The sequence below is a fragment of the Xyrauchen texanus genome, chromosome 49 (genome assembly GCF_025860055.1).
Source record: "Xyrauchen texanus isolate HMW12.3.18 chromosome 49, RBS_HiC_50CHRs, whole genome shotgun sequence".
NCBI lineage: Eukaryota > Metazoa > Chordata > Actinopteri > Cypriniformes > Catostomidae > Xyrauchen > Xyrauchen texanus.
The window spans coordinates 456,036-478,500 of record NC_068324.1 but is presented as its reverse complement, the minus strand read 5'-3'; the positions used below and the strand labels follow the sequence as shown (position 1 = coordinate 478,500).

Below are 22,465 nucleotides of genomic sequence, written 5' to 3'. Positions count from 1 at the left end.
TCTTTTCACTGACATGTCCTCTTTCCACTGACATGTCTTCTTCTCACTGACATGTACTCTTTTCACTGACATGTCCTCTTTTCACTGAACTATCCTCTTATTACTGACATGTCCCCTTTTCACTGACATGTCCCCTTTTCACTGAACTGTCCTCTTTTAACTGAACTGTCCTCTTTCAACTGAAATGTCCTCTTTTCACTGACATGTCCTCTTTTCACTGAAATGTCCTCATTTCACTGAAATGTCCTCTTATTACTGAACTGTCGTCTTTTCACTGACATGTCCTGTTCTCACTGACATGTCCTCTTCTCAATGACATGTCCTCATCTCACTGACATGTCCTCTTCTCACTGACATGTCCTCTTTTCACTGAATTGTGCTCTTTTCACTGACATGTCCTCTTTCACTGACATGTCCCCTATTCACTGACATGTCCTCTTCTCACTGACATGTCCCCTTTTCACTTACATGTCCTCTTTTCACTGACATGTCCTCTTTCCACTGACATGTCTTCTTCTCACTGACATGTACTCTTTTCACTGACATGTCCTCTTTTCACTGAACTATCCTCTTATTACTGACATGTCCCCTTTTCACTGACATGTCCCCTTTTCACTGAACTGTCCTCTTTTAAATGAACTGTCCTCTTTTCACTGAAATGTCCTCTTTTCACTGACATGTCCTCTTTTCACTGAAATGTCCTCTTTTCACTGAAATGTCCTCTTATTACTGAACTGTCGTCTTTTCACTGACATGTCCTTTTCTCACTGACATGTCCTCTTCTCAATGACATGTCCTCATCTCACTGACATGTCCTCTTCTCACTGACATGTCCTCTTCTCACTGACATGTCCTCTTCTCACTGAAATATCCCTTTTCACTGACATGTCCTGTTTTCACTGACATGGCCTCATCTCACTGACATGTCCACTTTTCACTGACACGTCTCACAGACATGTCCTCTTCTCACAGACATGTCCTCTATTCACTGATATGTCCTCTATTCACTGACATGTCCTCATCTCAATGACATGTCCTCTTTTCACTGAACTGTCCTCTTTTCACTGACATGTCCTCTTCTCACTGACATGGCCCCTATTCACTGACATGTCCTCTTCTCACTGACATGTCCCCTTTTCACTTACATGTCCTCTTTTCACTGACATGTCCTCTTTCCACTGACATGTCTTCTTCTCACTGACATGTACTCTTTTCACTGACATGTCCTCTTTTCACTGAACTATCCTCTTATTACTGACATGTCCCCTTTTCACTGACATGTCCCCTTTTCACTGAACTGTCCTCTTTTAACTGAACTGTCCTCTTTTCACTGAAATGTCCTCTTTTCACTGACATGTCCTCTTTTCACTGAAATGTCCTCTTTTCACTGAAATGTCCTCTTATTACTGAACTGTCGTCTTTTCACTGACATGTCCTGTTCTCACTGACATGTCCTCTTCTCAATGACATGTCCTCATCTCACTGACATGTCCTCTTCTCACTGACATGTCCTCTTTTCACTGAATTGTGCTCTTTTCACTGACATGTCCTCTTTCACTGACATGTCCTCTTTTCACTGACATGTCATCTTCTCACTGACATGTCCTCTTTTCACTGAAATGTTCTCTTCTCACTGACATGTCATCTCACTGAAATGTCCACTTTTCACTGACATGTCCTCTTTTCACTGAAATGTCCTCTTTTCACTTACATGTCCTCTTTTCACTTACATGTCCTCTTTTCACTGAAATGTCCTCTTATTACTGAACTGTCGTCTTTTCACTGACATGTCCTGTTCTCACTGACATGTCCTCTTTTCACTGAAATGTCCTCTTTTCACTGAAATGTCTTCTTTTCACTGAAATGTCCTCTTTTCACTGACATGTCCTCTTCTCACTGACATGTCCTCTTTTCACTGACATGTCATCTTTCACTACACTGTCCTCTTTTAAACTGACATGTCCTCTTTTCACTGAAATGTCTTCTTTTCACTGACATGTCCTCTTTTCACTGAAAAGTCCTCTTTTCACTGAAATGTCCTCTTTTCACTGACATGTCCTCTTCTTAATGACATGTCCTCTTCCCACTGACATGTCCTCTTCTCACTGACATGTCCTGTTTTCACTGAAATATCCCTTTTAACTGACATGTCCTGTTTTCACTGACATGTCCACTTTTCACTGAATTGTCCCTTTTCACTGACACGTCCTTTTCTCACAGACATGTCCTCTTCTCACAGACATGTCCTCTATTCACTGATATGTCCTCTATTCACTGACATGTCCTCATCTCAATGATATGTCCTCTTTTCACTGAACTGTCCTCTTTTCACTGACATGTCCTCTTCTCACTGACATGTCCCGTATTCACTGACATGTCCTCTTCTCACTGAACTGTCCTCTTCTCACTGACATGTCCTCTTTTCACTGACATGTCCTTTTTTCACTTAACTGTCCTCTTTCCACTGACATGTCCTCTTTTCACTGACATGTCCTATTTTCACTGACATGTCTTCTTCTCACTGACATGTCCCCTTTTCACTGAACTGTCCTCTTCTCACTGAACTGTCCCCTTCTCACTGACATGTCTTCTTTTCAATGATATGTCCCCTTCTCACTGAACTGTCCCCTTCTCACTGACATGTCTTCTTTTCAATGACATGTCCCCTTCTCACTGAACTGTCCCCTTCTCACTGAACTGTCTTCTTTTCAATGACATGTCATCTTTTCACTGAAATGTCCACTTTTCACTGACATGTCCTCTTCTCACTGACATGTCCTCTTTTCACTGGAATGTCCTCTTTTCACTGACATGTCCTCTTTTCACTGAAATGTCTTTTCACTGACATGTCCTCTTCTCACTGACATGTCCTCTTCTCACTGACATGTCCTCTTCTCACTGACATGTCCCTTTTTCACTGACATGTCCTCTTTTCACTGACATGTCCTCTTTTCACTGACATGTCCTCTTTTAAACTGACATGTCCTCTTCTCACTGAACTGTCCTCTTTTCACTGACATGTCCTATTTTCACTGAACTATCCTCTTATTACTGACATGTCCCCTTTTCACTGACATGTCCCCTTTTCACTGAACTGTCCTCTTTTAACTGAACTGTCCTCTTTTCACTGAAATGTCCTCTTTTCACTGACATGTCCTCTTTTCACTGAAATGTCCTCTTTTCACTGAAATGTCCTCTTATTACTGAACTGTCGTCTTTTCACTGACATGTCCTGCTCTCACTGACATGTCCTCTTCTCAATGACATGTCCTCATCTCACTGACATGTCCTCTTCTCACTGACATGTCCTCTTTTCACTGAATTGTGCTCTTTTCACTGACATGTCCTCTTTCACTGACATGTCCTCTTTTCACTGACGTCCTCTTTTCACTGACATGTCATCTTCTCACTGACATGTCCTCTTTTCACTGAAATGTCCTCTTTTCACTGAAATGTTCTCTTCTCACTGACATGTCCCCTTCTCACTGACATGTCCTCTTCTCACTGAACTGTCCTCTTTTCACTGAAATGTCCTCTTTTGGAGTGGAATATCTGTACCATGATAAATGGGTGTGATTGCAGCTGTGATACTCAACTTTTAGTGAGAAAGAGATTGAAACACGGACTGTTGCACCTGTTTTTACTGTTGTTAGTGATATTTCAGTCTTCATAAGTAATAAGAGGTCGTAGGTTTAATCGAGGAGTCTTCAAATAATGTGTGAAAGTGAAGAATATCGGACACAAATATTGTGCTGTTGCATAATATACTGTAAATGTGAGACTATAACCCTTGAATAAATGTGACACAAGCTACATTTAGGAAAAGTGGCAGTTTCTGTCATTTAACAGACAGAAAAGATCAAGTTGTGCATATTTATTATGACAATGTAATAAAGTGAAATGAAGTTGATTTGTGGAGTATGGCGTGTGGTTTCTTACCGGTGTGATTTCTGATCCTATCTGAAATTAAATAAAGCTCAGTTACTCATCACATCATTATTGGGACATTAGAATTATTTTCAGGCATAAACTAAAGTGAGTAAAGATTTTGTTGGATATTTGATTTTCTACCCACGGCAACATTTAAAAGATAACATTAGTACAATTAATGAAACTGTAACTACACACACATAAAACATGTACTCAGAAACATTGGCGAGCTTGTTGTAGCTGAACAATGATGGCCAAAACCCCTCAGATGTGACTGCCAGTGGTACATTACAGAACATCTGGCAGCACAATCTTAAAGCTGCATTATGGGAGATTTGTTAGTTAATAATGAACACAATTCAATTATTGTGCAATGTTTATCTGTTCATAGTTTGATTCATTTATTTAGTTGGCTGTAATGCTGGATATGGTTGATTTAACCAAAGATGTCACTAAAGACCCAAAACTGTGTAACTTCAAGTCAAGTGTTGGTGAGCTGATACACACACACACACACACACACACACACACACACGTTTTTATTATGGTCTTGATATTTTCCTGGCTAATGTCGAGCTTATGAATTTGATCCATTTGTGTAATTTTCTGTATCATATCTTTATACAGTATGGACATGTTTTGATCCAGTGCTGAGGTCCTGTATGATGTAATGATCTAACATCTGATGTATCGAATGTGAATTCTGTATTATGAGAGATTTCAGCAAATCTTTTAATACTTCACTGAATTATAACAGTGATATTGAATCATAATATTCATATATTCATGAAACATTATTATTAAAACGAGTTATTTCTTTTATTAAAAATCATATTGACTATTAGTTGTTTATTTCAGTCTGTTGTTATTTTCATGCATCAGGTGTGATCAGAAGTCAACATTCAGTCTCTAATGTTTTATTAACGTGAACAGAACTGTCAGATGATTGTATGTACAGCAGGTGAATATCAAATATCCAGACAATATATTTACTGCACAATAAAATAATCATGTGAATATTTGCTCAAATACTCACCTCAGCCATTTCAGGTCTGGAACGTGAATGACGAACTGATTCTGAAAGATTTACACAGTTTGGTGAACTCCACTATAATGTGCTCTATTATACACATCACAAACAGTTTTAGTTCATTTATTTCATCTATTATTATATCACATGTAAAGGAGAAATTCTGACAAGCGTTCACATGCGATTACTCTTTAATTTCACTTTTATTGTAGATCTATTAACAGTTTCTTTTCTTTACATTCACTGAGTAATAAATACAATATATACTAGAATAGTGAGATTAAATCAGTAGAACTTCGATCTGTATCTGGAATGAAAGCTGCTGTCGCAGTGCTCAAGAATGAAACTCATTTCCTCATATAACATTATAAAACAGATCTATAATAGTCAAATGATAATAGTGTTATTATTAAAACTGATAAACTCAATCAATGATCATATCAACACATTTGTGTAAGACTTTCTTCAGCAGAACACAAATGAAGATTTGGAGAAGATCTGAGCTCTGTTTGTCCTTATAATGCAGGTAAACAGGCTCCAAATGACTCCAGTCCATCACTTCATGTGTTTTGAAGCAAATCTATAATGAAAACTTTATAAACTTTAAAACATCACTTCTGCTCAGAGCTCTGATGCTGGCTGAAATGTTTTATGTCAAGTTTGTTTCTCTGTATCCATTCACTTGCATTGTATGGACATACAGAGCTCAGATCTTCTCTCTGCAGAATGATGTTTGTCCGTGCTGCTTTTCAATTGTTTTCCTACGTACATTTATCAGACACTTTAATCCAAAGTGACTCACAGTGCATTCAAGGTATACATTTGATCAGGTTTAGTGTTCCCTGAGAATCGATCCCATACCCATGACCCTGCTGTTGCTGGCACCTACTACTTGAAGGAACCCATGGCTTGAACATGTTTTTCTCTTCGAGGTTTTAAATTTAATTGACATGTCTGCTTTTCACTGACATGTCCTCTTCTCACTGAAATGTCCTCTTCTCACTGAAATGTCCTCTTCTCACTGACATGTCCTCTTCTCACTGAAATGTCCTCTTTTCACTGACATGTCCCCTTTTCACTGAAATGTCTTCTTTTCACTGACATGTCCTCTTTTCACTGACATGTCCTCTTTTCACTGAAATGTCCTCTTATTACTGAACTTTCGTCTTTTCACTGAAATATCCCCTTTTCACTGACATGTCCTGTTTTCACTGACATGGCCTCATCTCACTGACATCTCCACTTTTCACTGACATGTCCTCTTTTCACTGACATGTCATCTTCTCACTGACATGTCCTCTTTTCACTGAAATGTTCTCTTCTCACTGACATGTCATCTCACTGAAATGTCCACTTTTCACTGACATGTCCTCTTTTCACTGAAATGTCCTCTTTTCACTTACATGTCCTCTTTTCACTTACATGTCCTCTTTTCACTGAAATGTCCTCTTATTACTGAACTGTCGTCTTTTCACTGACATGTCCTGTTCTCACTGACATGTCCTCTTTTCACTGAAATGTCCTCTTTTCACTGAAATGTCTTCTTTTCACTGAAATGTCCTCTTTTCACTGACATGTCCTCTTCTCACTGACATGTCCTCTTTTCACTGACATGTCATCTTTCACTACACTGTCCTCTTTTAAACTGACATGTCCTCTTTTCACTGAAATGTCTTCTTTTCACTGACATGTCCTCTTTTCACTGAAAAGTCCTCTTTTCACTGAAATGTCCTCTTTTCACTGACATGTCCTCTTCTTAATGACATGTCCTCTTCCCACTGACATGTCCTCTTCTCACTGACATGTCCTGTTTTCACTGAAATATCCCTTTTAACTGACATGTCCTGTTTTCACTGACATGTCCACTTTTCACTGAATTGTCCCTTTTCACTGACACGTCCTTTTCTCACAGACATGTCCTCTTCTCACAGACATGTCCTCTATTCACTGATATGTCCTCTATTCACTGACATGTCCTCATCTCAATGATATGTCCTCTTTTCACTGAACTGTCCTCTTTTCACTGACATGTCCTCTTCTCACTGACATGTCCCGTATTCACTGACATGTCCTCTTCTCACTGAACTGTCCTCTTCTCACTGACATGTCCTCTTTTCACTGACATGTCCTTTTTTCACTTAACTGTCCTCTTTCCACTGACATGTCCTCTTTTCACTGACATGTCCTATTTTCACTGACATGTCTTCTTCTCACTGACATGTCCCCTTTTCACTGAACTGTCCTCTTCTCACTGAACTGTCCCCTTCTCACTGACATGTCTTCTTTTCAATGATATGTCCCCTTCTCACTGACATGTCTTCTTTTCAATGACATGTCCCCTTCTCACTGAACTGTCCCCTTCTCACTGAACTGTCTTCTTTTCAATGACATGTCATCTTTTCACTGAAATGTCCACTTTTCACTGACATGTCCTCTTCTCACTGACATGTCCTCTTTTCACTGGAATGTCCTCTTTTCACTGACATGTCCTCTTTTCACTGAAATGTCTTTTCACTGACATGTCCTCTTCTCACTGACATGTCCTCTTCTCACTGACATGTCCCTTTTTCACTGACATGTCCTCTTTTCACTGACATGTCCTCTTTTCACTGACATGTCCTCTTTTAAACTGACATGTCCTCTTCTCACTGAACTGTCCTCTTTTCACTGACATGTCCTATTTTCACTGAACTATTCTCTTATTACTGACATGTCCCCTTTTCACTGACATGTCCCCTTTTCACTGAACTGTCCTCTTTTAACTGAACTGTCCTCTTTTCACTGAAATGTCCTCTTTCACTGACATGTCCTCTTTTCACTGAAATGTCCTCTTTTCACTGAAATGTCCTCTTATTACTGAACTGTCGTCTTTTCACTGACATGTCCTGCTCTCACTGACATGTCCTCTTCTCAATGACATGTCCTCATCTCACTGACATGTCCTCTTCTCACTGACATGTACTCTTTTCACTGAATTGTGCTCTTTTCACTGACATGTCCTCTTTCACTGACATGTCCTCTTTTCACTGACGTCCTCTTTTCACTGACATGTCATCTTCTCACTGACATGTCCTCTTTTCACTGAAATGTCCTCTTTTCACTGAAATGTTCTCTTCTCACTGACATGTCATCTCACTGAAATGTCCTCTTTTCACTGACATGTCCTCTTTTCACTGACATGTCCTCTTTTCACTGAAATGTCCTCTTATTACTGAACTGTCGTCTTTTCACTGACATGTCCTGTTCTCACTGACATGTCCTCTTTTCACTGAAATGTCCTCTTTTCACTGAAATGTCTTCTTTTCACTGAAATGTCCTCTTTTCACTGACATGTCCTCTTCTCACTGACATGTCCTCTTTTCACTGACATGTCCTCTTTTCACTGACATGTCCTCTTTTCACTGAAATGTCCTCTTCTCACTGACATGTCTTCTTTTCAATGACATGTCCCCTTCTCACTGAACTGTCCCCTTCTCACTGAACTGTCTTCTTTTCAATTACATGTCCCCTTCTCACTGACATGTCTTCTTTTCAATGACATGTCCCCTTCTCACTGAACTGTCCCCCTGTCCCCTTCTCACTGACATGTCTTCTTTTCAATGACATGTCCCCTTTTCACTGAACTGTCCTCTTTTCACTGACAAGTCCTGTTTTCACTGACATGTCCTGTTTTCACTGAAATGTCCTGTTTTCACTGACATGTCCTCTTCTCACTGACACGTCCTCTTCTCACTGACACGTCCTCTTCTCACTGACATGTCCCCTTCTCACTGACATGTCCTCTTCTCACTGACATGTCCCCTATTCACTGACACGTCCTCTTCTCACAGACATGTCCTCTTTTCACTGAACTGTCCTCTTTTCACTGAAATGTCCTCTTTTGGAGTGGAATATCTGTACCATGATAAATGGGTGTGATTGCAGCTGTGATACTCAACTTTTAGTGAGAAAGAGATTGAAACACGGACTGTTGCACCTGTTTTTACTGTTGTTAGTGATATTTCAGTCTTCATAAGTAATAAGAGGTCGTAGGTTTAATCGAGGAGTCTTCAAATAATGTGTGAAAGTGAAGAATATCGGACACAAATATTGTGCTGTTGCATAATATACTGTAAATGTGAGACTATAACCCTTGAATAAATGTGACACAAGCTACATTTAGGAAAAGTGGCAGTTTCTGTCATTTAACAGACAGAAAAGATCAAGTTGTGCATATTTATTATGACAATGTAATAAAGTGAAATGAAGTTGATTTGTGGAGTATGACGTGTGGTTTCTTACCCGGTGTGATTTCTGATCCTATCTGAAATTAAATAAAGCTCAGTTACTCATCACATCATTATTGGGACATTAGAATTATTTTCAGGCATAAACTAAAGTGAGTAAAGATTTTGTTGGATATTTGATTTTCTACCCACGGCAACATTTAAAAAGATAACATTAGTACAATTAATGAAACTGTAACTACACACACATAAAACATGTACTCAGAAACATTGACGAGCTTGTTGTAGCTGAACAATGATGGCCAAAAACCCCTCAGATGTGACTGCCAGTGGTACATTACAGAACATCTGGCAGCACAATCTTAAAGCTGCATTATGGGAGATTTGTTAGTTAATAATGAACACAATTCAATTATTGTGCAATGTTTATCTGTTCATAGTTTGATTCATTTATTTAGTTGGCTGTAATGCTGGATATGGTTGATTTAACCAAAGATGTCACTAAAGACCCAAAACTGTGTAACTTCAAGTCAAGTGTTGGTGAGCTGATACACACACACACACACACACACACACACACACACACACACACACACACACACACACACACACACACACGTTTTTATTATGGTCTTGATATTTTCCTGGCTAATGTCGAGCTTATGAATTTGATCCATTTGTGTAATTTTCTGTATCATATCTTTATACAGTATGGACATGTTTTGATCCAGTGCTGAGGTCCTGTATGATGTAATGATCTAACATCTGATGTATCGAATGTGAATTCTGTATTATGAGAGATTTCAGCAAATCTTTTAATACTTCACTGAATTATAACAGTGATATTGAATCATAATATTCATATATTCATGAAACATTATTATTAAAACGAGTTATTTCTTTTATTAAAAATCATATTGACTATTAGTTGTTTATTTCAGTCTGTTGTTATTTTCATGCATCAGGTGTGATCAGAAGTCAACATTCAGTCTCTAATGTTTTATTAACGTGAACAGAACTGTCAGATGATTGTATGTACAGCAGGTGAATATCAAATATCCAGACAATATATTTACTGCACAATAAAATAATAATGTGAATATTTGCTCAAATTCTCACCTCAGTCATTGCAGCTCCAGGACGTGAAAGACAATATGAACCTGAAAGATGTACACAGTTTGGTGAACTCCACTATAATATTCTCTATTATACACATCACAAACAGTTTTAGTTCATTTATTTCATCTATTATTATATCACATGTAAAGGAGAAATTCTGACAAGCGTTCACATGCGATTACTCTTTAATTTCACTTTTATTGTAGATCTATTAACAGTTTCTTTTCTTTACATTCACTGAGTAATAAATACAATATATACTAGAATAGTGAGATTAAATCAGTAGAACTCGATCTGTATCTGGAATGAAAGCTGCTGTCGCAGTGCTCAAGAATGAAACTCATTTCCTCATATAACATTATAAAACAGATCTATAATAGTCAAATGATAATAGTGTTATTATTAAAACTGATAAACTCAATCAATGATCATATCAACACATTTGTGTAAGACTTTCTTCAGCAGAACACAAATGAAGATTTGGAGAAGATCTGAGCTCTGTTTGTCCTTATAATGCAGGTAAACAGGCTCCAAATGACTCCAGTCCATCACTTCATGTGTTTTGAAGCAAATCTATAATGAAAACTTTATAAACTTTAAAACATCACTTCTGCTCAGAGCTCTGATGCTGGCTGAAATGTTTTATGTCAAGTTTGTTTCTCTGTATCCATTCACTTGCATTGTATGGACATACAGAGCTCAGATCTTCTCTCTGCAGAATGATGTTTGTCCGTGCTGCTTTTCAATTGTTTTCCTACGTACATTTATCAGACACTTTAATCCAAAGTGACTCACAGTGCATTCAAGGTATACATTTGATCAGGTTTAGTGTTCCCTGAGAATCGATCCCATACCCATGACCCTGCTGTTGCTGGCACCTACTACTTGAAGGAACCCATGGCTTGAACATGCTTTTTCTCTTCGAGGTTTTTAAATTTAATTGACATGTCTGCTTTTCACTGACATGTCCTCTTCTCACTGAAATGTCCTCTTCTCACTGAAATGTCCTCTTCTCACTGACATGTCCTCTTCTCACTGAAATGTCCTCTTTTCACTGACATGTCCCCTTTTCACTGAAATGTCTTCTTTTCACTGACATGTCCTCTTTTCACTGAAATGTCCTCTTATTACTGAACTTTCGTCTTTTCACTGAAATATCCCTTTTCACTGACATGTCCTGTTTTCACTGACATGGCCTCATCTCACTGACATCTCCACTTTTCACTGACACGTCTCACAGACATGTCCTCTTCTCACAGACATGTCCTCTATTCACTGATATGTCCTCTATTCACTGACATGTCCTCATCTCAATGACATGTCCTCTTTTCACTGAACTGTCCTCTTTTCACTGACATGTACTCTTCTCACTGACATGTCCCCTATTCACTGACATGTCCTCTTCTCACTGACATGTCCCCTTTTCACTTACATGTCCTCTTTTCACTGACATGTCCTCTTTCCACTGACATGTCTTCTTCTCACTGACATGTACTCTTTTCACTGACATGTCCTCTTTTCACTGAACTATCCTCTTATTACTGACATGTCCCCTTTTCACTGACATGTCCCCTTTTCACTGAACTGTCCTCTTTTAACTGAACTGTCCTCTTTTCAATGAAATGTCCTCTTTTCACTGACATGTCCTCTTTTCACTGAAATGTCCTCTTTTCACTGAAATGTCCTCTTATTACTGAACTGTCGTCTTTTCACTGACATGTCCTTTTCTCACTGACATGTCCTCTTCTCAATGACATGTCCTCATCTCACTGACATGTCCTCTTCTCACTGACATGTCCTCTTCTCACTGACATGTCCTCTTCTCACTGAAATATCCTCTTTTCACTGACATGTCCTGTTTTCACTGACATGGCCTCATCTCACTGACATGTCCACTTTTCACTGACACGTCTCACAGACATGTCCTCTTCTCACAGACATGTCCTCTATTCACTGATATGTCCTCTATTCACTGACATGTCCTCATCTCAATGACATGTCCTCTTTTCACTGAACTGTCCTCTTTTCACTGACATGTCCTCTTCTCACTGACATGTCCCCTATTCACTGACATGTCCTCTTCTCACTGACATGTCCCCTTTTCACTTACATGTCCTCTTTTCACTGACATGTCCTCTTTCCACTGACATGTCTTCTTCTCACTGACATGTACTCTTTTCACTGACATGTCCTCTTTTCACTGAACTATCCTCTTATTACTGACATGTCCTCTTTTCACTGACATGTCCTCTTTTCACTGAACTGTCCTCTTTTAACTGAACTGTCCTCTTTTCACTGAAATGTCCTCTTTTCACTGAAATGTCCTCTTTTCACTGAAATGTCCTCTTATTACTGAACTGTCGTCTTTTCACTGACATGTCCTGTTCTCACTGACATGTCCTCTTCTCAATGACATGTCCTCATCTCACTGACATGTCCTCTTCTCACTGACATGTCCTCTTTTCACTGAATTGTGCTCTTTTCACTGACATGTCCTCTTTCACTGACATGTCCCCTATTCACTGACATGTCCTCTTCTCACTGACATGTCCTCTTTTCACTTACATGTCCTCTTTTCACTGACATGTCCTCTTTCCACTGACATGTCTTCTTCTCACTGACATGTACTCTTTTCACTGACATGTCCTCTTTTCACTGAACTATCCTCTTATTACTGACATGTCCCCTTTTCACTGACATGTCCCCTTTTCACTGAACTGTCCTCTTTTAAATGAACTGTCCTCTTTTCACTGAAATGTCCTCTTTTCACTGACATGTCCTCTTTTCACTGAAATGTCCTCTTTTCACTGAAATGTCCTCTTATTACTGAACTGTCGTCTTTTCACTGACATGTCCTTTTCTCACTGACATGTCCTCTTCTCAATGACATGTCCTCATCTCACTGACATGTCCTCTTCTCACTGACATGTCCACTTTTCACTGAACTGTCCTCTTCTCATGACATGTCCTCATCTCACTGACATGTCCTCTTCTCACTGACATGTCCTCTTCTCACTGACATGTCCTCTTCTCACTGAAATATCCCTTTTCACTGACATGTCCTGTTTTCACTGACATGGCCTCATCTCACTGACATGTCCACTTTTCACTGACACGTCTCACAGACATGTCCTCTTCTCACAGACATGTCCTCTATTCACTGATATGTCCTCTATTCACTGACATGTCCTCATCTCAATGACATGTCCTCTTTTCACTGAACTGTCCTCTTTTCACTGACATGTCCTCTTCTCACTGACATGGCCCCTATTCACTGACATGTCCTCTTCTCACTGACATGTCCTCTTTTCACTTACATGTCCTCTTTTCACTGACATGTCCTCTTTCCACTGACATGTCTTCTTCTCACTGACATGTACTCTTTTCACTGACATGTCCTCTTTTCACTGAACTATCCTCTTATTACTGACATGTCCCCTTTTCACTGACATGTCCCCTTTTCACTGAACTGTCCTCTTTTAACTGAACTGTCCTCTTTTCACTGAAATGTCCTCTTTTCACTGACATGTCCTCTTTTCACTGAAATGTCCTCTTTTCACTGAAATGTCCTCTTATTACTGAACTGTCGTCTTTTCACTGACATGTCCTGTTCTCACTGACATGTCCTCTTCTCAATGACATGTCTTCATCTCACTGACATGTCCTCTTCTCACTGACATGTCCTCTTTTCACTGAATTGTGCTCTTTTCACTGACATGTCCTCTTTCACTGACATGTCCTCTTTTCACTGACATGTCATCTTCTCACTGACATGTCCTCTTTTCACTGAAATGTTCTCTTCTCACTGACATGTCATCTCACTGAAATGTCCACTTTTCACTGACATGTCCTCTTTTCACTGAAATGTCCTCTTTTCACTTACATGTCCTCTTTTCACTGAAATGTCCTCTTATTACTGAACTGTCGTCTTTTCACTGACATGTCCTGTTCTCACTGACATGTCCTCTTTTCACTGAAATGTCCTCTTTTCACTGAAATGTCTTCTTTTCACTGAAATGTCCTCTTTTCACTGACATGTCCTCTTTTCACTGACATGTCATCTTTCACTACACTGTCCTCTTTTAAACTGACATGTCCTCTTTTCACTGAAATGTCTTCTTTTCACTGACATGTCCTCTTTTCACTGAAAAGTCCTCTTTTCACTGAAATGTCCTCTTTTCACTGACATGTCCTATTTTCACTGACATGTCTTCTTCTCACTGACATGTCCCCTTTTCACTGAACTGTCCTCTTCTCACTGAACTGTCCCTTCTCACTGACATGTCTTCTTTTCAATGATATGTCCTCTTCTCACTGAACTGTCCTCTTCTCACTGACATGTCTTCTTTTCAATGACATGTCCTCTTCTCACTGAACTGTCCTCTTCTCACTGAACTGTCTTCTTTTCACTGACATGTCATCTTTTCACTGAAATGTCCACTTTTCACTGACATGTCCTCTTCTCACTGACATGACCTCTTTTCACTGGACATGTCCTCTTTTCACTGACATGTCCTCTTTTCACTGAAATGTCTCTTTCACTGACATGTCCTCTTCTCACTGACATGTCCTCTTCTCACTGACATGTCCTCTTCTCACTGACATGTCCTCTTTTAAACTGACATGTCCTCTTCTCACTGAACTGTCCTCTTTTCACTGACATGTCCTATTTTCACTGAACTATCCTCTTATTACTGACATGTCCCCTTTTCACTGACATGTCCCCTTTTCACTGAACTGTTCTCTTTTAACTGAACTGTCCTCTTTTCACTGAAATGTCCTCTTATTACTGAACTGTCGTCTTTTCACTGACATGTCCTGCTCTCACTGACATGTCCTCTTCTCAATGACATGTCCTCATCTCACTGACATGTCCTCTTCTCACTGACATGTCCTCTTTTCACTGAATTGTGCTCTTTTCACTGACATGTCCTCTTTCACTGACATGTCCTCTTTTCACTGACATGTCATCTTCTCACTGACATGTCCTCTTTTCACTGAAATGTCCTCTTTTCACTGAAATGTTCTCTTCTCACTGACATGTCATCTCACTGAAATGTCCTCTTTTCACTTACATGTCCTCTTTTCACTTACATGTCCTCTTTTCACTGAAATGTCCTCTTATTACTGAACTGTCGTCTTTTCACTGACATGTCCTATTCTCACTGACATGTCCTCTTTTCACTGAAATGTCCTCTTTTCACTGACATGTCCTCTTCTTAATGACATGTCCTCTTCCCACTGACATGTCCTCTTCTCACTGACATGTCCTGTTTTCACTGAAATATCCCCTTTTAACTGACATGTCCTGTTTTCACTGACATGTCCACTTTTCACTGAATTGTCCCCTTTTCACTGACACGTCCTTTTCTCACAGACATGTCCTCTTCTCACAGACATGTCCTCTATTCACTGATATGTCCTCTATTCACTGACATGTCCTCATCTCAATGATATGTCCTCTTTTCACTGAACTGTCCTCTTTTCACTGACATGTCCTCTTCTCACTGACATGTCCCGTATTCACTGACATGTCCTCTTCTCACTGAACTGTCCTCTTCTCACTGACATGTCCTCTTTTCACTGACATGTCCTTTTTTCACTTAACTGTCCTCTTTCCACTGACATGTCCTCTTTTCACTGACATGTCCTATTTTCACTGACATGTCTTCTTCTCACTGACATGTCCCCTTTTCACTGAACTGTCCTCTTCTCACTGAACTGTCCCTTCTCACTGACATGTCTTCTTTTCAATGATATGTCCCTTCTCACTGAACTGTCCCTTCTCACTGACATGTCTTCTTTTCAATGACATGTCCCTTCTCACTGAACTGTCCCTTCTCACTGAACTGTCTTCTTTTCAATGACATGTCATCTTTTCACTGAAATGTCCACTTTTCACTGACATGTCCTCTTCTCACTGACATGTCCTCTTTTCACTGGAATGTCCTCTTTTCACTGACATGTCCTCTTTTCACTGACATGTCCTCTTCTCACTGACATGTCCTCTTCTCACTGACATGTCCCTTTTTCACTGACATGTCCTCTTTTCACTGACATGTCCTCTTTTCACTGACATGTCCTCTTTTAAACTGGCATGTCCTCTTCTCACTGAACTGTCCTCTTTTCACTGACATGTCCTATTTTCACTGAACTATTCTCTTATTACTGACATGTCCCCTTTTCACTGACATGTCCCCTTTTCACTGAACTGTCCTCTTTTAACTGAACTGTCCTCTTTTCACTGAAATGTCCTCTTTTCACTGACATGTCCTCTTTTCACTGAAATGTCCTCTTTTCACTGAAATGTCCTCTTATTACTGAACTGTCGTCTTTTCACTGACATGTCCTGCTCTCACTGACATGTCCTCTTCTCAATGACATGTCCTCATCTCACTGACATGTCCTCTTCTCACTGACATGTACTCTTTTCACTGAATTGTGCTCTTTTCACTGACATGTCCTCTTTCACTGACATGTCCTCTTTTCACTGACGTCCTCTTTTCACTGACATGTCATCTTCTCACTGACATGTCCTCTTTTCACTGAAATGTCCTCTTTTCACTGAAATGTTCTCTTCTCACTGACATGTCATCTCACTGAAATGTCCTCTTTTCACTTACATGTCCTCTTTTCACTTACATGTCCTCTTTTCACTGAAATGTCCTCTTATTACTGAACTGTCGTCTTTTCACTGACATGTCCTGTTCTCACTGACATGTCCTCTTTTCACTGAAATGTCCTCTTTTCACTGAAATGTCTTCTTTTCACTGAAATGTCCTCTTTTCACTGACATGTCCTCTTCTCACTGACATGTCCTCTTTTCACTGACATGTCCTCTTTTCACTGAAAGTCCTCTTTTCACTGAAATGTCCCTTCTCACTGACATGTCTTCTTTTCAATGACATGTCCCCTTCTCACTGAACTGTCCCTTCTCACTGAACTGTCTTCTTTTCAATTACATGTCCCCTTCTCACTGACATGTCTTCTTTTCAATGACATGTCCCTTCTCACTGAACTGTCCCCCTGTCCCCTTCTCACTGACATGTCTTCTTTTCAATGACATGTCCCCTTTTCACTGAACTGTCCTCTTTTCACTGACAAGTCCTGTTTTCACTGACATGTCCTGTTTTCACTGAAATGTCCTGTTTTCACTGACATGTCCTCTTCTCACTGACACGTCCTCTTCTCACTGACACGTCCTCTTCTCACTGACATGTCCCCTTCTCACTGACATGTCCTCTTCTCACTGACATGTCCCCTATTCACTGACACGTCCTCTTCTCACAGACATGTCCTCTTTTCACTGAACTGTCCTCTTTTCACTGAAATGTCCTCTTTTGGAGTGGAATATCTGTACCATGATAAATGGGTGTGATTGCAGCTGTGATACTCAACTTTTAGTGAGAAAGAGATTGAAACACGGACTGTTGCACCTGTTTTTACTGTTGTTAGTGATATTTCAGTCTTCATAAGTAATAAGAGGTCGTAGGTTTAATCGAGGAGTCTTCAAATAATGTGTGAAAGTGAAGAATATCGGACACAAATATTGTGCTGTTGCATAATATACTGTAAATGTGAGACTATAACCCTTGAATAAATGTGACACAAGCTACATTTAGGAAAAGTGGCAGTTTCTGTCATTTAACAGACAGAAAAGATCAAGTTGTGCATATTTATTATGACAATGTAATAAAGTGAAATGAAGTTGATTTGTGGAGTATGACGTGTGGTTTCTTACCCGGTGTGATTTCTGATCCTATCTGAAATTAAATAAAGCTCAGTTACTCATCACATCATTATTGGGACATTAGAATTATTTTCAGGCATAAACTAAAGTGAGTAAAGATTTTGTTGGATATTTGATTTTCTACCCACGGCAACATTTAAAAAGATAACATTAGTACAATTAATGAAACTGTAACTACACACACATAAAACATGTACTCAGAAACATTGACGAGCTTGTTGTAGCTGAACAATGATGGCCAAAAACCCCTCAGATGTGACTGCCAGTGGTACATTACAGAACATCTGGCAGCACAATCTTAAAGCTGCATTATGGGAGATTTGTTAGTTAATAATGAACACAATTCAATTATTGTGCAATGTTTATCTGTTCATAGTTTGATTCATTTATTTAGTTGGCTGTAATGCTGGATATGGTTGATTTAACCAAAGATGTCACTAAAGACCCAAAACTGTGTAACTTCAAGTCAAGTGTTGGTGAGCTGATACACACACACACACACACACACACACACACACACACACACACACACACACACACACACGTTTTTATTATGGTCTTGATATTTTCCTGGCTAATGTCGAGCTTATGAATTTGATCCATTTGTGTAATTTTCTGTATCATATCTTTATACAGTATGGACATGTTTTGATCCAGTGCTGAGGTCCTGTATGATGTAATGATCTAACATCTGATGTATCGAATGTGAATTCTGTATTATGAGAGATTTCAGCAAATCTTTTAATACTTCACTGAATTATAACAGTGATATTGAATCATAATATTCATATATTCATGAAACATTATTATTAAAACGAGTTATTTCTTTTATTAAAAATCATATTGACTATTAGTTGTTTATTTCAGTCTGTTGTTATTTTCATGCATCAGGTGTGATCAGAAGTCAACATTCAGTCTCTAATGTTTTATTAACGTGAACAGAACTGTCAGATGATTGTATGTACAGCAGGTGAATATCAAATATCCAGACAATATATTTACTGCACAATAAAATAATAATGTGAATATTTGCTCAAATTCTCACCTCAGTCATTGCAGCTCCAGGACGTTTAAGACGATATGAACCTGAAAGATGTACACAGTTTGGTGAACTCCACTATAATATTCTCTATTATACACATCACAAACAGTTTTAGTTCATTTATTTCATCTATTATTATATCACATGTAAAGGAGAAATTCTGACAAGCGTTCACATGCGATTACTCTTTAATTTCACTTTTATTGTAGATCTATTAACAGTTTCTTTTCTTTACATTCACTGAGTAATAAATACAATATATACTAGAATAGTGAGATTAAATCAGTAGAACTCGATCTGTATCTGGAATGAAAGCTGCTGTCGCAGTGCTCAAGAATGAAACTCATTTCCTCATATAACATTATAAAACAGATCTATAATAGTCAAATGATAATAGTGTTATTATTAAAACTGATAAACTCAATCAATGATCATATCAACACATTTGTGTAAGACTTTCTTCAGCAGAACACAAATGAAGATTTGGAGAAGATCTGAGCTCTGTTTGTCCTTATAATGCAGGTAAACAGGCTCCAAATGACTCCAGTCCATCACTTCATGTGTTTTGAAGCAAATCTATAATGAAAACTTTATAAACTTTAAAACATCACTTCTGCTCAGAGCTCTGATGCTGGCTGAAATGTTTTATGTCAAGTTTGTTTCTCTGTATCCATTCACTTGCATTGTATGGACATACAGAGCTCAGATCTTCTCTCTGCAGAATGATGTTTGTCCGTGCTGCTTTTCAATTGTTTTCCTACGTACATTTATCAGACACTTTAATCCAAAGTGACTCACAGTGCATTCAAGGTATACATTTGATCAGGTTTAGTGTTCCCTGAGAATCGATCCCATACCCATGACCCTGCTGTTGCTGGCACCTACTACTTGAAGGAACCCATGGCTTGAACATGCTTTTTCTCTTCGAGGTTTTTAAATTTAATTGACATGTCTGCTTTTCACTGACATGTCCTCTTCTCACTGAAATGTCCTCTTCTCACTGAAATGTCCTCTTCTCACTGACATGTCCTCTTCTCACTGAAATGTCCTCTTTTCACTGACATGTCCCCTTTTCACTGAAATGTCTTCTTTTCACTGACATGTCCTCTTTTCACTGAAATGTCCTCTTATTACTGAACTTTCGTCTTTTCACTGAAATATCCCCTTTTCACTGACATGTCCTGTTTTCACTGACATGGCCTCATCTCACTGACATCTCCACTTTTCACTGACACGTCTCACAGACATGTCCTCTTCTCACAGACATGTCCTCTATTCACTGATATGTCCTCTATTCACTGACATGTCCTCATCTCAATGACATGTCCTCTTTTCACTGAACTGTCCTCTTTTCACTGACATGTACTCTTCTCACTGACATGTCCCCTATTCACTGACATGTCCTCTTCTCACTGACATGTCCCCTTTTCACTTACATGTCCTCTTTTCACTGACATGTCCTCTTTCCACTGACATGTCTTCTTCTCACTGACATGTACTCTTTTCACTGACATGTCCTCTTTTCACTGAACTATCCTCTTATTACTGACATGTCCCCTTTTCACTGACATGTCCCCTTTTCACTGAACTGTCCTCTTTTAACTGAACTGTCCTCTTTTCAATGAAATGTCCTCTTTTCACTGACATGTCCTCTTTTCACTGAAATGTCCTCTTTTCACTGAAATGTCCTCTTATTACTGAACTGTCGTCTTTTCACTGACATGTCCTTTTCTCACTGACATGTCCTCTTCTCAATGACATGTCCTCATCTCACTGACATGTCCTCTTCTCACTGACATGTCCTCTTCTCACTGACATGTCCTCTTCTCACTGAAATATCCCCTTTTCACTGACATGTCCTGTTTTCACTGACATGGCCTCATCTCACTGACATGTCCACTTTTCACTGACACGTCTCACAGACATGTCCTCTTCTCACAGACATGTCCTCTATTCACTGATATGTCCTCTATTCACTGACATGTCCTCATCTCAATGACATGTCCTCTTTTCACTGAACTGTCCTCTTTTCACTGACATGTCCTCTTCTCACTGACATGTCCCCTATTCACTGACATGTCCTCTTCTCACTGACATGTCCCTTTTCACTTACATGTCCTCTTTTCACTGACATGTCCTCTTTCCACTGACATGTCTTCTTCTCACTGACATGTACTCTTTTCACTGACATGTCCTCTTTTCACTGAACTATCCTCTTATTACTGACATGTCCCCTTTTCACTGACATGTCCCCTTTTCACTGAACTGTCCTCTTTTAACTGAACTGTCCTCTTTTCACTGAAATGTCCTCTTTTCACTGAAATGTCCTCTTTTCACTGAAATGTCCTCTTATTACTGAACTGTCGTCTTTTCACTGACATGTTCTGTTCTCACTGACATGTCCTCTTCTCAATGACATGTCCTCATCTCACTGACATGTCCTCTTCTCACTGACATGTCCTCTTTTCACTGAATTGTGCTCTTTTCACTGACATGTCCTCTTTCACTGACATGTCCCCTATTCACTGACATGTCCTCTTCTCACTGACATGTCCCCTTTTCAATTACATGTCCTCTTTTCACTGACATGTCCTCTTTCCACTGACATGTCTTCTTCTCACTGACATGTACTCTTTTCACTGACATGTCCTCTTTTCACTGAACTATCCTCTTATTACTGACATGTCCCCTTTTCACTGACATGTCCCCTTTTCACTGAACTGTCCTCTTTTAAATGAACTGTCCTCTTTTCACTGAAATGTCCTCTTTTCACTGACATGTCCTCTTTTCACTGAAATGTCCTCTTTTCACTGAAATGTCCTCTTATTACTGAACTGTCGTCTTTTCACTGACATGTCCTTTTCTCACTGACATGTCCTCTTCTCAATGACATGTCCTCATCTCACTGACATGTCCTCTTCTCACTGACATGTCCACTTTTCACTGAACTGTCCTCTTCTCAATGACATGTCCTCATCTCACTGACATGTCCTCTTCTCACTGACATGTCCTCTTCTCACTGACATGTCCTCTTCTCACTGAAATATCCCCTTTTCACTGACATGTCCTGTTTTCACTGACATGGCCTCATCTCACTGACATGTCCACTTTTCACTGACACGTCTCACAGACATGTCCTCTTCTCACAGACATGTCCTCTATTCACTGATATGTCCTCTATTCACTGACATGTCCTCATCTCAATGACATGTCCTCTTTTCACTGAACTGTCCTCTTTTCACTGACATGTCCTCTTCTCACTGACATGGCCCCTATTCACTGACATGTCCTCTTCTCACTGACATGTCCCCTTTTCACTTACATGTCCTCTTTTCACTGACATGTCCTCTTTCCACTGACATGTCTTC

At 39.3% G+C, this 22,465-nt stretch overlaps 1 protein-coding gene across 1 annotated transcript in view; it reads right to left on the bottom strand.

The window, feature by feature from the left end:
• Positions 1 to 3,520: 3,520 nt before the first annotated feature.
• LOC127640209 (uncharacterized) overlaps positions 3,521 to 22,465 on the bottom strand; it is an 81,973-nt gene continuing 63,028 nt past the window's right edge. Inside the window, exons 17-22 of the mRNA XM_052122663.1 lie at positions 18,047 to 18,068; positions 10,306 to 10,346; positions 9,242 to 9,263; positions 4,967 to 5,007; positions 3,940 to 3,960; positions 3,521 to 3,595 (exon numbers count right to left, since the gene is read on the bottom strand). Of these exons, the coding sequence (XP_051978623.1) occupies positions 3,521 to 3,595; positions 3,940 to 3,960; positions 4,967 to 5,007; positions 9,242 to 9,263; positions 10,306 to 10,346; positions 18,047 to 18,068 (222 nt within the window). The remainder of the gene's footprint in view (positions 3,596 to 3,939; positions 3,961 to 4,966; positions 5,008 to 9,241; positions 9,264 to 10,305; positions 10,347 to 18,046; positions 18,069 to 22,465) is intronic.